Source organism: Microplitis mediator, chromosome 9 (genome assembly GCF_029852145.1).
Source record: "Microplitis mediator isolate UGA2020A chromosome 9, iyMicMedi2.1, whole genome shotgun sequence".
NCBI lineage: Eukaryota > Metazoa > Arthropoda > Insecta > Hymenoptera > Braconidae > Microplitis > Microplitis mediator.
In genome coordinates this window covers 17,072,865-17,090,264 of record NC_079977.1, presented here as the reverse complement: position 1 = coordinate 17,090,264, position 17,400 = coordinate 17,072,865, and the positions used below count along the sequence as shown (strand labels likewise).

The 17,400-nt window shown below is 30.6% G+C and overlaps 2 protein-coding genes across 3 annotated transcripts; both read right to left on the bottom strand.

The window, feature by feature from the left end:
- Positions 1-384: 384 nt before the first annotated feature.
- LOC130675108 (uncharacterized) lies at positions 385-3,985 on the bottom strand. The gene is made up of 5 exons (XM_057480603.1): positions 3,829-3,985; positions 3,521-3,760; positions 1,232-1,426; positions 732-899; positions 385-651 (listed from the first exon to the last, which is right to left on the bottom strand). Exons 1-5 carry the CDS (start codon positions 3,865-3,867, stop codon positions 460-462), a joined length of 834 nt encoding a protein of 277 aa, XP_057336586.1. The 5' UTR covers positions 3,868-3,985; the 3' UTR covers positions 385-459.
- Positions 3,986-8,213: 4,228 nt separating this feature from the next.
- Positions 8,214-17,398, bottom strand: LOC130675104 (uncharacterized). 2 transcript variants are annotated; one of them, XR_008991213.1, is made up of 6 exons: positions 17,115-17,398; positions 14,020-17,006; positions 13,713-13,952; positions 12,215-12,409; positions 8,549-8,716; positions 8,214-8,468 (listed from the first exon to the last, which is right to left on the bottom strand). XR_008991213.1 is itself a non-coding variant. In XM_057480596.1 (5 exons), exons 1-5 carry the CDS (start codon positions 14,056-14,058, stop codon positions 8,277-8,279), a joined length of 834 nt encoding a protein of 277 aa, XP_057336579.1. In that variant the 5' UTR covers positions 14,059-14,178; the 3' UTR covers positions 8,214-8,276. The 2 variants fall into 2 exon arrangements, 1 of the variants encoding a protein (XP_057336579.1); XM_057480596.1 differs by lacking the exon at positions 17,115-17,398 and having other exon boundaries at positions 14,020-14,178.
- Between the last annotated feature and the right edge of the window lie 2 nt (positions 17,399-17,400).

Sequence of the window (17,400 nt, the reverse complement as noted above, 5' to 3'; positions counted from 1 at the left end):
ACGAATTCTCTTAGCTCAAGAAAATCTTGACTTGGTTCCCGAAAACGTTTGTCTTCAAAAATATTTTCTTGACTCAAGATATCTGTTTTTTCTGTGTACAAACACGCAGATAGTTAAAAAGTTTTTTTTTTCAGTGTGTGTGTTAGCAACACTCAGGTACAATATCGATTCCGATTGATGTATAAGATACTATTAAACTCATAATATAAGAAATCTATTTGACTGAGGTTCAAATTGTTCCTAAAGAATTATCTACATGCTAGTTTACATTTTTACCTATTTTATTATAATTAAGACAGTGTAGAAGTATTTTTTTAGGAATCAAACAGTCGAAAAAAAACCGTTTATAAAGCACCCTCAGTGCTCTTGCGCTTAAAGTGTGAAAAAATTACAAAATTAGTGTTTCCACGATGTTTTATTTTCATTTTGAATAGTTAACATTACAATAATGATTAACTATTAAAGTTGATGAGTCTCATCTGTACACTCAGTTGAATCCTTTTCAATGTTCCATTTTAGATGAACCCTCAGTACAGGTTTATCCTCCGGTGACTTTAAAAGAAGATCAAACAAATATTTACCGCACGGTATTGGTTCATTGAACGAAAGTTCTACTGATGACATCTTAATAGGAAGAGTATAATTTGTCCCCTAAAGAATACATGGAAATTATTGACTACCTATAGTTTTAATGTTCCGCAAAAAAGTATTGCTCATAATCATTTAAATACTTCTGGTATTGGGCAGTCTTGGCCGTCCATAACAAGCAAATTTATAATTTTCCAAATATTGGCTTCAGGAGTTTCCTCAGGATATGAATGATCGCACGCAGGTTTCATTTTATCACCATTCGTTGATTCGTAAACAATATCATCATTCACGAATATCTTGGCAAAGTTCTATTGTTTACAGATAAATAGTTATAATAACGGTCACAACATGCTATCTTGGTGTTAAGGTTATCGGTGTCAAAATTCCTTCCGGTGTTAATTAGTGTTGAAAAAATTAGCTTTATTTCGAAGTATCAAAAGTCGAATTGTGTTTCAAAGAATAATCGACCACACTGAAACGTTAATGTTATAGAGGGGGCAACAGGATTTGCTAATATAACACCGGTTGAAAAACACCACTACACCATTTTGTATATTTTAACACCGCAACGGTATTAAAATAGGTCGATTTTGATACCGTTGATTTTTACAGTAGAAAGTTATTTAAACAAAATTATTACTATTTTAAGGTCATTTCCTGTCTCCATCGTATCCCAATATTTACCATATGAATCGTTATCTTTATTATAATGCGTGTATAAATAGATGTTAGCAGGCGTGACTAAAGCAGTTCGGTCAATGTCTACAATATATTTATATCCTTTGTCTGTTCCATCTTCGGAAGTCTCTGTTTCCATGCAGTTAACCCCGGGGATCTAAAAAAATTATTCGCTGTGAATTGAACTTTGAATTAGCCGCCTATATTTAAAGAACTCATCATGACAACACCGACAGAAAACATCAACAGGAAAGAAAAAATAAGATATATATCCCAGGAATGAAAAGTTTATGTGATCATATATAATGTTACATGGTTACATACACTGTAAAAAATCCGGAGTGAATTGGGAGTGAAATAAAATCCGAATTCACTCCGCCACTCGGAGTTCCGGAGTTTTAAAAAAATCACTCCGCATGCGGAGTGAATTAGGAGTTTTTTTTTAGCGGAGTGATCTCGGAGTGACGCGGATTTTATTTCACTCCCAATTCACTCCGGTCCAGAGTTTTAATACTTAAATAAATTTATATTAATTTATATGAAACTGCTAAACAATGTGTGTGTGTGTGTGTGCGAGTGTGTGTTTGCGTGCATGTGTGTGTTTGGGTGTGTGCAGGTGTTTGTATGAGTGTGTGCAAATGTGAGCATAAGTGAAAATTTGTGCGTGTGTGCAAATGTGTATGTTTGTTCGAATGTGTGCGTGTGTGCAAATGTATGCGTGCGTGTATGTGCGAGTGCGCGTGTGTGCCTAAATATGTATGTGTGTATGTGTGTGCATGTCAGCTGATCAATAATGTAATACGCCAATTTTTACTTCGATTTTATTATGTGGAGTTATATTTTATTAATAATATATTCAAAACTCCGCTCCGGAGTGAATTTCACTCCGGAGGGATTAAATTGATAAAAAATTATCTACTTCGCGAAAACTCCCCTGTGGAGTGAATTTCACTCCGAGGGGAGTGAATAATTTAAAATTCATTCACTCCGCATTCACTCTGGATTTAATCCGCATTCACTCTGTGAATTTTTTACAGTGTATATACTAGGATTACCCAAAAAATCGATGATTTTTTTTGAGCCTCTAATACACATTTGTTGGTTTAAGATCCCGCATGGAGAAGCTATATATTATTACAAATATATATGGTGGATATGTGATAAATATATGGCCGCAAGAATATATAGTTACGAATATAAGTTTTTTACATATAGATGATTATATATTTTTAATAATACATTTCTTTTTATATAATGTTTTATATTTTTCTATCTATTTTATCTCATATAATGCTCGATATATATTTTTCTTATATATGGATGGTATGTATGTAATTTATAAAGTATAATATAATAAAATTTACATATATTTTGACTCATATAATAAGTTAAATTACTTACGTACGGATGTAAATAGCTGTAACTTTTGAACGGATAAACCGATTTCGATCGTCAAGGTAGCATTCGACGCGGCTTGTTAAATGCTACCATCTGAGAAAATTTAAGCTTAATCAGTGAGGTGCGTTCGGAGATATTTCAAGAATAATATTTTTTCAAAAATGTTTTTTTTGGATAACTTTTAATTTGCTCAATGGATTTACTTCAAAATCTAGTCAGCTCTAAAACTTCAGAAGCCGCGTCGAATGCCACCAAAAAAATAAAAATCGGTTCATTCGTTAAAGAGAAACCGTTAACGAAAGAATTGAAAAAAAATAATTTTTTTTAGTTTTTTTGAAATTTCTCAAAAACGACTCGGTAAATCAATTTAAAAATTTGATCAGCTTTAGAACGCAATAAATCACGTCGATTACCACGACAACCGTGTCAATCAGTGAATCCGTTTCAGGGATATTGTTGGAGAAAACATAGTAAAAAACGTTTTTTGTTTCGAAAATAACGGCATACAAAAGTATTTTCGAGCTCGAGGAGCTCGAAAATGCATTCTCAACAATATTTTCGAGCTCAAGGAGCTCGAAAACAGCGAGAAGATTTGGGGCTGGCCCGCAGGGTCAACCGATAGACCGATTTTTTTCTAAATATTTACACCATACATTATTTCATGAAGTCATAAAAATTATACGTAACAATATCGTGCGAAAACCGGCGATTGATTATCGATAACTATTTAGGTAGAATTAGACGTGATGATATTTTTTTTTTTTTTTCGGGTAAGTGCAGCATAATAGTTATAAAAGTGTGCAAAACAATGAGATTTATTGCTAAATTGACAATCAAGTATTTATTGACTTACAATAACCGAACCAGATTGAGAGACGCCCCCCTTTGCATTTATACCGTTTGTAGAAACGCTAACAGAGCCTTGGATATCTAGACGCTTCAGACATTCGCATGAAGGTAAATTTGCCTGTCCTTCAACTTCTACATTCGCTCCCTCATTAGATGCACTTGCCCCCATAGAGGCTGCTGTCTGAAGGTCGCAATCCTCATTTAGATTGAGTTGAGTACTCAATTGTGCACTCAATAGACAAATCTAATCCGCACGTAAATAGAAAAAATCATTTATAGATAATGTATTTTAATATTAAAAAATTTTGTTACCTCTAAATTTACTATTGTGATTATTGTTAAAGTTTTCATTTTTTTATTTATTGTCAGAAGTAATGATAAGAAATATTGACACAAAAAAATTATTTTATACTTTGATAGTACTGAAACTCACTTCCTTATTTATTGGTATTATTCGCGATAAACTACAATAATTATCTATAAATAACAGTAATTATCTTTATCGATAATTGATCTTAGCGAGGTTAACGCATACTGATATATTATCCAAGGATAAGCATAAAGAAAATTGATATTTTAAAAATATTTAAACTTCTCGAGCTACTTTTGATCTCGCATAGTTCCAAAACATCATTATTCGTTTTTGAGCCCTTTAAAATCCGATGGAATCTCGACTCTCTTAAATTGTTTCCAAATCAATAACTTCTCTTTTTTTTTATAACTATAGAAGGCTTTTGCGCGCTAAACGCGCACATATTTTTTTACCTCTAGTAATGTTTTGATAACTACTTTCCGAGAGTTATTAATTAATGATAATTTTCTCTGTAAAATGAATTGCTGAATCATGGATCGTATTGAATATTGTACAATATTTGTCTGACAAGTGACATATTTGGCATGGGTCCTTCCTAGAATTCGCCTCAGGTGCTAAGATTCTCACTCGTTCTCTTGTGACATAGCGCAACCTGTTGGCTCATTCTAAAACTACCCATGCTATAATCTGTTACTTATCTGTCATCATTCCTGCCCGACTAATTTTTTCACATAATGATTCCAAATATGCTAAAAGTACAAAAACCGAAAAAATCCAACAAAAAAGTTTATTGCAAATATATTCCTTAATAAAATTGAAAGAAAAAAAAAATAATGAACAAAATGAACCTATATTTGAGTTCCTCCGAGCTCTTATTTGTAAATTATTTAAATGTTAATTAATTTTCGCGTCACTTCAATGTTATTTTTTATACATCAACTGTTCCGACGCCGAAACTGGCCGAAGCATGACGAAGCTGCGCACGCGCTCGTTCGGGAAATTCAAAATTTAAAAAATTATTTTTTATTTTCTTGCTGAAAGATATTTATATTTTATTTAACGAAAAAATTAAATAGTATTTTAATTTTTATACCTATAAAAAATAATTAAATGGATCAATTCTTACCTTAATTATTTTTTAACAATATTAACAATTAAACAAATGTTCTTTTCCGTAATTTATTTTATTTTTTATTAAAATTGACTGTCTAGTTATTTTAATATTTTAAAATTGAAAAGAAAAGTTAATTGATAATTAAATATATACTAGGGTGTTAAAAAATAAAACAAATCTTGTTTTATGGTTTTAAAAAATTAAATGTAAACTTGTAAATAAAAATTTTGGTACCAATTTGAGCTCTTAATAATAATATTAAGGTTTGCCTCAATCCTCTTTTCTATTTCCCATTTAAATAACACGGGAAAAATTTTGCACGACTCGTTCGTGCTTTACGATCAAAAAATTTTTTTTTGCCTCACTTCGGTAACTAATCAATTATTGTACCCTTGTTAGTTTACGGAATTAAGATGGTTTGCATACTATTTTGAAGAAAATTTAATGGAGATTAATTCCATACTTTTCAAAAATTTATTTAGTTGAATAAAAACGGAAAAAACATCAAAAATAGTTTTAAAAAATTTCCTGTCCGTCAAGTACGAATCCCGTATACACGATAACTTGCGAAAAAATGCAGTAATTGAATCAAATTTTTTTTAAAAAAATTCTTTGAAATAATTGTAGGTCTCCTATTGCAAATGGCTAGGTAACTCAGTGTCGTTTAATTACAATTAATACAAGAATAAAAAAAGCTGTATAACTATATATCTATATATCTATGTAAAATTAACATGGATGGTGATATATCTATACATTGTACGTACATTTGTTCCACCAGGGGCGCTTGCGCATTACCGTCCTAAAACAGCTGTTTTTTTTTGCTAATTGGTAGGCCTGAATTTTTTCAATTCAATTTTTTTTTATTTTTTTATTTTTATTTACATATATTTTTTTTTTTATATTAATCGAGATATTTTGAATAAGTTATTTTATAATTATAAAAAAATACTAATATAATGAAAAAAAAAAAAAAAAAACATAACAAGTTTTAATGAAAGAGAATTGTATACATTTTAAATTTATTTGCACTTCCCGCCATTTTTTTTTATTGTTATTTATTATTTCATAATAAATAAGCATTACGAGTCGTGCACTTTTGGATTTGCCAAATTTTTTTTTTTTTTTAATTCTTGCTCACAAACCAATCAACGGATATCTATGCACGATGATCGTTTTTGTAAGAATTTGAACGCTCTACAAAAGAAGTTTTTTATCATTTTTTGATAAATTTAACTGTTCAAAAGTTATTTCAGCTTAAAGTCTAATTTATACCCGGGAAAAACGGATTAGATCTGACCAGATATAATTATATCTGGTCAGATTTCATTATATCTGATCAGATCTATTTATATCTGGTTAGATATGGGATTTGAGATATAATCAGATCTAGTTATATCTAATCAGACCTAAACAGATATAACTATATCTGAATTGAAAAATACATCAGACCTGATCAGATCTAGTCATATCTGATCAGATCTAAACAGATATAACTATATCTGGGTTGAAAAATTCATCAGACATGAACAGATCTAGTCATATCTGATCAGATCTAAACAGATACAACTATATCTGGATTGCAAAATATATTAGACATGAAAAGGTCTTATCATATCTGGCCAGATCTAAACAGATATAATTATATCTGGATTGCAAAATACATTAGAATTGTTTTTTTAAATATAGTGGAAACCTAAACATGCAAACCTCTCAATAAGACAATTTATAGATAAATTGAGAAAAATATAGATAGCTCGAACTGGGAATCGAACCCAGACCAATTCGGTATTGCGCCGAGTGCTCTACCAGTTGAGCTATCCGGCACTATACTAAATTCCGTTCAATTTGATCTATAACTTATTGAGCCACCCGTCCATCGTACGGTAATACACCATTTAAATATAGTGGAAACCTAAACATGCAAACCTTCTCAATAAGACTCGTTTTAAACTTTGAAAATTTGTAGATTGAGTACTGACTCGAACATTTTGTACCAGTCAAATTTGATGACGTGCAAACAAATTTAGCTTTTATTATTTTCATTAATACGTTTTAAGTTTAGCAAATTTTGTGATTGAGTACTGACTCAACGATCTAGTACTGGGCAAGTTTGTTTACGCATAAAGAATTTTTTTTTATTATTTTTATTTAAACATTCTGAGATTAAAAAGTTTCTAAACTGAGTAGTGACTCAAAGTCTCGCACTGGTCAAATTTGTTGACGCGTAAACAATTTTTTTTACTACCTTTATTCATATGTTTAAAACAGTTATTTTGAACGTAATTATTAAATTTACTTAAATTATTAAATTGAAGCCTAAAAACATTGCTGACTAATTATTGTCTATTACTACAATACAAATTATATTTTAATATATATGTTAATTTTTATATTGACCTATGATAAATGTGTAAAATGTTTAATGATTGAATTAAATAATTTAAGTAAATTTAATAATAAAGTTATTTATTTAAGTTTAAAATATTTTGAGATTGAGCTATTACTCAAAGATCTCACATTGGTCAAATTTATTGACGTGTAAACAAGTTTAGCTCGTATTACTTTCATTAATACAATTTAAGTTTAGGAATTTTTAATATAAGTGTATGTTTAAAAATGTTATCTCAAGCGTAGAATGAGAATAAAAGACATATCTAATTATCAATAATTATCTTTCCTATTCCATAATAGCATCTGGATTTTATACATAAACATTTAAAATTTATCTAGGATAATAATAAAAAAAATAGCAACTGAAAGATCTAGGTAGAGAGATCTGTTTGAATACATCTGTTCAGATCTAGTTATATCTGGCCATGTCTTGCCAGATAGAAACAATTTAAAAATATAACCAGATCTGGTCAGATCTAATAAGATTGTTTTTTAGTTATATCTGGTCAGATCTGATTATATTTGGCCAGATCTCGTCAGATAGAGACAATTTAAAGATCTGGCCAGATCTAATCCGCTTTTCCCGGGTAGTAAATATTGAAATCTTTTTACTTTTCCAGCAAAACTATCAGTCTTATCACAAAATGTCATAGGTTTTTTTTTGTTGACAATTTTGTTCTCTACTAATTATTATCAGAAAAATTTATTTCAAATTCCGCATTGTTTTCTAGTTCTTTTCATTTCAATGTCAAGCTTTTAGAATCAATCAGAAAACTATTTTTTTGAAAACTTGACATTAAAATCCGAATCCCAAAAAATCCGTTAATAAAGCACCCTCAGTGCTCTTGCGCTTAAGGTATGAAAAAAATTACGAAATTAGTGTTTCCACGATGTTTTATTTTCATTGTGAATAGTAAACATTACAATAATGAATAATTATTAAAGTTGATGAGCCTCATCTGTGCACTCAGTTGAACCCTTTTCAATGTTCCATTTTAGATGAACTCCCAGTACAAACTTATCCTTCGGCGAGTCTAAATAGAGATTTAACAAATATTCACCGCATGGTATTGGTTCATTGAACGAAAGTTCTACTGATGACATCTTAATAGGAAGAGTATAATTTGTCCCCTAAAGAATAAATGGAAATTATAGATTACCTATAGTTTTAATGTTACGCAAAAAAGTATTGCTCATAATTGTTTAAATACTTCTGGTATTGGGCATTCTTGGCCGTCCATAACAAGCAAATTTATAATTTTCCAAACATTGGCTTCAGGAGTTTTCTCAGGATATGAATGATCGCACGCAGGTTTCATTTTATCACCATCCGTTGATTCGTAAACAACATCATCATTCGCGGTTATCTTGGCTAAGTACTATTGTTTACAAATAAATAGTTTTAATAACGGTCACAATATGTTATCTTGGTGTTAAGGTTATCGGTGTTAAAATAACACCGGTAGTGGTGTTAAAATTTTTCCCGATGTTAGGCAGTGTTGAAAAAATTAGCTTTATTTCGAAGTATTACCCGGGAAAAACGGATTAGATCTGGCCATATATAAAAAGATCTGGCCAGATCTGCCTTAGCAGATCTGGCCAGATTTTTAAATTGTCTCTATCTGACGAGATCTGGCCAGATATAACTAAAAAATAATCTTTTCAGATCTGACCAGATCTGACCAGATATAACGAAAAATTAATCTTATTAGATCTGGTCATATCTGGTCAGATCTGGTCATATTTTTGAATGAGTTTGAGATACAAACTTTCCTGACTATGGGTCTTGATCATAAAACCGTATCAATTTACACAAAAGCGAACATAAATAAAACAGTTTTTACCTCTCAAATTTTTCAAAAAACTAAAAATGACAGTTCTAATGTTATTATTACTACCAGTAATAATAAAGTGAAATATGGTTCTATACGATTTTTTTTGTTATTGACAACAACTTATATTTATCTTTACAGTATTATCGCGTTATGCATGTAAAAATATTTTTTAATCACAATTGTAGAGAAAAAATAAATCATATAATACCAGTTGAGCTACAAAACGAATTCTGTTTGATTAAATTCAAAGATTTTAAATCGATGAATACTCTTATAAAAGTTGAAAATTATTTATGTCATGCTCCAAATAACTTACACAAAATTTATTAAGGAATAAAAAATAATAGATAAATAATCACATCAATAAAAATTACATTTTTATGGAACAATATTCAGTCAATACTATTTTTTTTTTACTTTTTGCGTATCTGTCTTGATCAATTACTAAAAAAAAAAATTATTAAATAGAAGCTAGTTGAAAATATCTACATGTATCAATTATAATCTTTAACAAATATGTGATGGAATATATTTGTCAATAAATAAAATGGTAAAAGAATTAAAGACCCATTGTTATTCATCCTTTATATGATTTACTATAATATATGCATAACTACTTAATCAGATCTGATCGAATCTGATGCTGTTGACAACTTCGATATAGTTATATCTGGCCAGATATAATAAGACCTTTTCATGTCTAATGTATTTTGCAATCCAGATATAGTTATATCTGTTTAGATCTGGCCAGATATGATAAGACCTTTTCATGTCTAATGCATTTTGCAATCCAGATATAGTTATAACTGTTTAGATCTGATCAGATATGACTAGATCTGATCATGTCTGATGAATTTTTTAACTCAGATATAGTTATATCTCTTTAGATCTGATCAGATATGACTAGATCTGGTCATGTCTGATGTATTTTTCAACTCAGATATAGTTATATCTGTTTAGATCTGATCAGATATGACTATATCTGATCAGGTCTGATGTATTTTTCAATTCAGATATAGTTATATCTGTTTAGATCTGATCAGATATAACTAGATCTGATTATATCTCAAATCCCATATCTAACCAGATATAAATAGATCTGATCAGATATAATTAGATCTGACCAGATATAATTATATCTGGTCAGATCTAATCCGTTTTTCCCGGGTAAAAGTCGAATTGTGTTTCAAGTACAAAAAAAATTTATTATTGTTTCAAAAATTAATGACACAACAGATTCACCAATTTATGAAGAACTTTAAAGAATAATCGCCCACACGGACGTTGATATTATCGTATAAAACACCCGGGAAAAAATGATCAGACCTGATCAGACATGAACAGACATGAGTCTTCAGGCCTCATTAGACATGAAAAATGACCGGGTATGATCATACCTGACCAGGCCAGTTCATCTCTGATCAGGTATGTTTATGCCTGCTTATGCCCATCCGAATAAAAAAATTATAGATAAATAATGTCCCTATACGGAAAAAAATTAATCGTGAATGCAACATGATGCAGTCTTGGTAAATAAACATGATGAAATCATGTGGCATTCACATGATAATCATGTTTCGGCTACATGATAATCATGTTGCGGTAACATGAGAAAATCATGTTGCATTCACATGATCTGTCATGTTTTGGCTACATGATAATCATGTTGCTGCCACATATTGTCATGTAGCCGAAACATGACAAATCATGTTGCATTCACATGATTTTCTCATGTTACCGCAACATGATTATCATGTAGCCGAAACATGACAAATCATGTGAATGCAACATGATTTTTCTCATGTTACCGCAACATGATTATCATGTAGCCGAAACATGATTATCATGTGAATGCCACATGATTTTCTCATGTTACCGTAACATGATTATCATGTAGCCGAAACATGACAAATCATGTGAATGCAACATGATTTTCTCATGTTACCGCAACATGACTATCATGTAACCGAAACATGACACATAATGTGAATGCAACATGATTTCATCATGTTTATTTACCAAGACTGCATCATGTTGCATTCACGATTAATTTTTTTCCGTGTATATAATTATGTATAGTTGTATATAATTATTATGTATAATTATATAGAATTCTTTCTACAAAAATAAGAAAATAAAGATTCGGGTGGGTGCAGGATTTGAACCGCGGACCTCACGCTTGAAAGCTTAACCCGCTACCCGTTGACCTGAGAGACTGACTTGAAAAGTAAGTTTCGTATGAACTTCAAGTAATAAAAAATCTTATACGTAATAGATTCTTAGTCAACAAAATTCTATTTATTATACATGATAGATTTTTAGTCAACAAAGTTTTATATCTAATTTATGAATTGCATGCCTAGAGCTCGAAGCGCCAAAATTATTGGTTTCGGTCCGATTTTTAAAAACCGGGTTTTCAACAGACATAGACGTATTGAGGTCGTAGGAATCTATTCTGATTATTTTCGAGAAGAAGTCCGAGCGTATGTACAGACTTCGCCAGAAGTATTAGGCACCCTAATAGACATAATTTGTAATTAGCTCACTAGATGTTTTATGGCCTATGGAAATAAGTTATGTATTGTTTTAATTATCGTTTGTCGGAACTGGCTTGGCTTTTGTTAGAGTAGAATCTCCCCATTGTAACTCTTCGTAGTGTTATACTCTCACACAATTTAACAAGCTTCTCTCCCTAATGTTAACGATCCTGTCTTCCACTCCGTTTTTTCGCGCAACCAATCAAAAAAGAAGCTTAGTGGCGGGCAATTCAAATCTTCCCACCTGCACCTATACCATTGTAAAACAATTATATTCTACTTGAAAAATGTTTTTTTTCGTACATTCCGAGTTTGACCGCGCAGACTTGCGCACAGAAGACACAAACATTGGTATAGAGAGGACAATAGGATTCGTTAATATAACACCGGTTGAATAACACCACTCCACCTTTTTGTTCATTTTAACACCGCAACAATATTAAAATAGGTCGATTTTGATACCGTTGATTTTTACAATAGAAAGTTATTTAAACAAAATTATTACTATTTTGAGGTCATTTCCTGTCTCCATAGTTTCATAATATTCACCATATGAATCGTTATCTTTATCGTAATGTGTATATAAATAGATGTTACCAGGCGTGATTAAATCAGTTCGTTCAATGTCTACAATATACTTATATCCTTGGTCTGTTCCATCTTTGGAAGTCTCTGTTTCCATGCAGTTAACCCCGGGGATCTAAAAAAATTATTGGCTGTGAATTGAATTTTAAATTAGCCGCCTATATTTAAAGAACTCATCACAACAACACTGACAGAAAACATCAACAGAAAAATTAGATATATATCACAGGAATGAAAAATTTATGTGATCATATATAATTTTACATGGTTACATATATACTAGGGTGACCTAAAAAACCGACGATTTTTTTTTTTGAGCCTCTTATAAACATTTGTTGGCTTAAGATCCCGCTCGGAAGAGCTATATATTATTAAAAATATATAAAATATATGTGGTGGATATGTGATGAATATATGGCGGCAAAAATATATACGAATATATATTTTTTTACATATATTAGATTATATATTTCTTTTTATATAATATTTTATATTTTTCTATATATATTGTCTCATATAATGCTCAATATATTTGAGTCATATATGGATGGTATGTAGCTAATTTATAAAGTATAATATAATAAAATATATATATGTTTTGATTCATATAATGAGTGAAATTACGTACATAATTATGTAAATATCGAATTTCCATCAGATGTCGACGTTTTGAGGTCCTAGAAAGCTATTCTGACTATTCCCGGATGGACGTCCGTGTGTATGTATGTGTGTATGTGTGTGTGTGATCTTTTTTTTGTCCAACGATATCTTTGAAACGAATCAACCGATTTGAATGTTCTTGGTGGCAATCGAAAGAGTTCACCAAAACTTAGAATTGAATAGATTTTGGGGTAGATCGCTCATGTAGTTTACAAGTTATACGAAGAATAAAAATAAAAATTTTTTTTTGATTATGGTTTTTTGCGTATAACTTATAAACCACTTGCCCGATTCACCTCAAAATGTAGTCAGTTTTAAGTCTTGTTGAGCTCTTTCAATTACAACCAAGAACGTTCAAATTGGTTCATTCGTTCCAAAGATATCGTCGGACAAAAATTATAATATTTCAGTGAAGGTATGGTTTACCGGCCTAACAAATTTTTGAGCTCGACCAGCTCAAAAATTTACAAGTAATTCCTGAGCTCGAAAACAGCGGGAAGTTTTGGGGCTGGCCCACAGGGTCAGGCGGTTTTCAGATTTTTTAAAAATATTTACAGCATGCATTATTTCATGAAGTAATATTAAATTATACGTAACAATATCGTGCGAAAACCGGCGATTGATTATCGATAACTATTTAGGTAGAATTAGATGTGATTAAATTTTTTTTTTCGAGTAAGTACAGCATATAAGTTATAAAAGTGTTGAAAACAATGAGATTTGTTGCTAAATTAATAATCAAGTATTTATTGACTTACAATAACCGAACCAGATTGAGAGACGCCCCCCTTTGCATTTATACCGTTTGTAGAAACGCTAACAGAGCCTTGGATATCTTTACGCCTCAGACATTCGCATGAAGGTAAATTTGCCTGTCCTTCAACTTCTACATTTGCTCCCTCACTAGATGCACTTGCCCCCATAGAGGCTGCTGTCTGAAGATCGCAATCCTCATTTTGATTGACTTGAGTACCCAATTGTGCACTCAATAGATAAATCTAATCCGCACGTAAATAGAAAAAATCATTTTAGATAATGTATTTTAATATTAAAAAATTTTGTTACCTCTAAATTTACTATTGCGATTATTGTTAAAGTTTTCATTTTTTTATATATTAATATATAAACAAATGAAAACTGACAATTGTCAGGAGTAATGATGAGAAATATTGTCACAAAAAAATTATTTTATACTTTGTTAGTACTGAAACTCACTTGCTCATTTATTGGTATTATTCGCAATAAACTACAATTACAGTAATTATCTTTATCGATAATTGATGTTTGCAAGTTAAACGCATGATTATATTGTATCCAAGGATAAGCATAAAGAAAATTGATATTTTAAAAATATTTAAACTCTTCGAGCTATTTTTGATATCGCATAGTTCCAAAACATCATTATTCGTTTTTGAGCCCTTTAAAATCCGATGGAAACTCGACTCTCTTAAGATAGTTCCAGCATGAAACCACTTTTCGACAGATTCGGCTGAAATTTTTTTCACACGTTTAGAATAGCTTTATTTATGAATTCCTGAAATTTCATAATTTTTGACCGTTTAGATCGCGAGATATTTGAAGGCGAAATTCACGATTTTGAGGGTCATGTCCCATTTAAAGTATGTAAAATGTTCGGTCTCTCTAACTATTTTTTATTATATTAAAAAATTCTCTCAACAGAATTGGAAAAAAAGTAGTAGAGTGTTAAAAAATGTTTTTAGAATAAGTTAAAAATATAAAAGTAGCACCTCACCGTTTTGTTATCGAGCTATAATAATTAAAAGAAATAATTTTCGATCTATTTCTAAGCTGCTCACTTTACAAATTACAGTCAAACTCCAATAACTCGACTTCCATTAACTCGAAACTTCTCCTCAATTTTGACCCCCACTACGAGCTACGCGGTCCCCCACCCGATACCATACATTTGTATGTGTAGGTGCATCATTCATGTGACTCTCCTCACATAACCTGTCTAATTTTTTAAAACGACAAAGTAAAATAATTTTTTTTTTTTTTTATTTATTGAAATTATATGAATTTAGTTTTAACTTTACATTTAAGAATTCACAGCTCAATTAATGGCTTTATACTACGTATCACATATTATTGGTACATAAATGAGATCATATTAAAAATATAATTAAACATAAAAAAAAATATAAAGTTTAGGAAAAACATTACTTGGAATTTAATACCATCCAAGACATAATGTCAGTTTTTAATTGATGTAGATGAACTAACGTGTTGGGAGAAATTTTAAAATCATTTGAAAATTCTATGAGTTTGTCAACGGCGTTTAAAGCTTCTGACCCAGATACTGTTTTTTTTTGTACCAATTCACTTTTACTCGCGTTATCCAAATTCTCACTATCCTCATCTCTTCTATTACAGTGGTTCTTCGCAAGATTTATGATTTCTTGGTCAGTAAGGGATCTTTCAAATTCTTAAAAGAAAAAAAGAAAAAGAAAGAAAAGATAAAAATGAAAATAAAAATAAAAGCAAAAGATACAAATTTTTATGTAATTATCAGTCAGTAATTAATCGCCGTTAGGTTAAATTATTAAATCATCAGGACAAATAGACGCTAAATCAAAATAAAAAATTAAATTAATATCACATCAATATCCCATTCTTCATCATTTTGTTTCATCCAGTCCTTCACAAACTCTAGATCAATATTTTCATAACCCTAGATTTTTTTCAAAACTTCTAACACATCTTCACACGTTAGTTTTTCATCGCTCATATTTTTTTCAACTGGACAAATAACTCTATCAGTATTTATAGTTTCTGAGCCATCAACTTCAGGAGATTTTAATATATTTTCTGTTTGAAGATCAGCAGGCCATAATTTATTTCAGCATTTGTGAATTGTTTCACGTTTCTCAGCTTCCCAAGATTGGCTCACCCAATAAATGACCTCTTTGATTGTAACATCTTTCAATAGAGGAGGTAGTTTAACATTATCTTGTTGTTTACTCGCTAATGCCACAGTGAGAATATACTTGTATCGTCGTTTGATTGCTTCAAGTATTCCTTGATCTAGAGGCTGTATTAATGCCGTAACATTTGGTAGCAAGAAAACAGTCTCAATATTATTGACTCTCAAATAAGGATGAGCTTTACAGTTATCAACTAGAAGGACAGCTTTCACGGGCAGTTTTTCGTTTATTAAATATTCAGTAACTTTTGGCACGAATTCTTTTCTAAACCATTCTTCAAATATTTGAGTGCTCATCCATGCGTTTTGTTGATGTCTGTAGTACACGGGTAATTGATCTTTTGAAATACCTTTTAAAGCCCTCGGGTTCTTGGCTTTACTAATTACAATTAATGGTAATTTAAATGTACCATCTGCATTACAGCAAGCAGTAATTGTTAAGCGATCTTTGTTTTTTTTAAAGCCACTTACTTCAGATTCTTCTTTTGTACTGAATGTCACAGTAGAAAGTGATTTAAAATTTAACGGACTTTCATCAAAATTAAAAACTTGTTTTCTTGACATCCCTTTAGATTCAACGTCATCTTTAAACTTGGTTACAAATTTTTTGGCAGCTTCTTCATCTCCTGACAACTTTTCACCACCAATAGTACGTCGTTTTATATTATATCTCTTTTTAAAGTTTCGTAACCAACCTTCACTAGCTGTAAACTTGGTTTCACAATTCATATTTTGATGTAAGTCGAGAGCTCGTTGCTTCAAGATGACTCCTGATACAGGGACACCTGTTTTTCTTAATTGTGATAGCCAAATGTACACTGCTTCATCAAGCACTGCATTTTTTGGATCACGTCTACGTTTATGCCGAATTATATTTCCTTCCAAAGCTTCTTCAAGTTGTTTACGATTTTGTTCCCAGGATTTTACGGTTTTAGGTTTAACATCAACATCTTTTAAAACCTCAGAAAGAGGTTCACGTTTTAAACGGTTGATTATTTCCAACTTATATTTAATCGGAAAATTTTTGCAAACTTTATTGGATTTATTTTTCTTTTTTACATCTGTATCAGATTGAGTAATAGTAGGCTTCCCCATTTTTTTTTACACTCTAAAATTATTAAATTTTTTATTATTATTGGAACATAATCACAAACAATATCAATGCTTAACCTCAAAATTAGTATAAATATAAATAAGTAAACTTTTTAATACTTACTGTTACACTAATAATCGATATCACTAAAAATAATAATAACAATGAAATAACTAAAATGTATTTTTAATGTATATTTTTATAATCGTAATTATAAAAAATATGCGTACAAATATCTAACCGCTTTGATTACACACATGGATATCACGAATACGTACATGTGTGTTAGTGATCATCATAAACGGTTTTGTTGCGCATGCGTCATAGTTTACTTTTTAAGGGAGAAGGAGCTTCTTTTAACTCGGAAATTCCAAGAAATTTCCGCTCCTCCGTAGACTAGCTGTCCGAG

Excerpts from the sequence above, each read along its gene's own strand:
- LOC130675108 (XM_057480603.1), bottom strand. The coding sequence starts at position 3,867 with ATGAAAACTTTAACAATAATCACAATAGTAAATTTAGAG. Across the intron at positions 3,761-3,828 it reads TCACAATAGTAAATTTAGAG|ATTTGTCTATTGAGTGCACA; the intron begins GTAACAAAATTT and ends CGTGCGGATTAG. Across the intron at positions 1,427-3,520 it reads CTCAATCTGGTTCGGTTATT|ATCCCCGGGGTTAACTGCAT; the intron begins GTAAGTCAATAA and ends TAATTTTTTTAG.
- LOC130675104 (XM_057480596.1), bottom strand. The coding sequence starts at position 14,058 with ATGAAAACTTTAACAATAATCGCAATAGTAAATTTAGAG. Across the intron at positions 13,953-14,019 it reads TCGCAATAGTAAATTTAGAG|ATTTATCTATTGAGTGCACA; the intron begins GTAACAAAATTT and ends CGTGCGGATTAG. Across the intron at positions 8,469-8,548 it reads AAGAATGCCCAATACCAGAA|GGGACAAATTATACTCTTCC; the intron begins GTATTTAAACAA and ends TTTATTCTTTAG.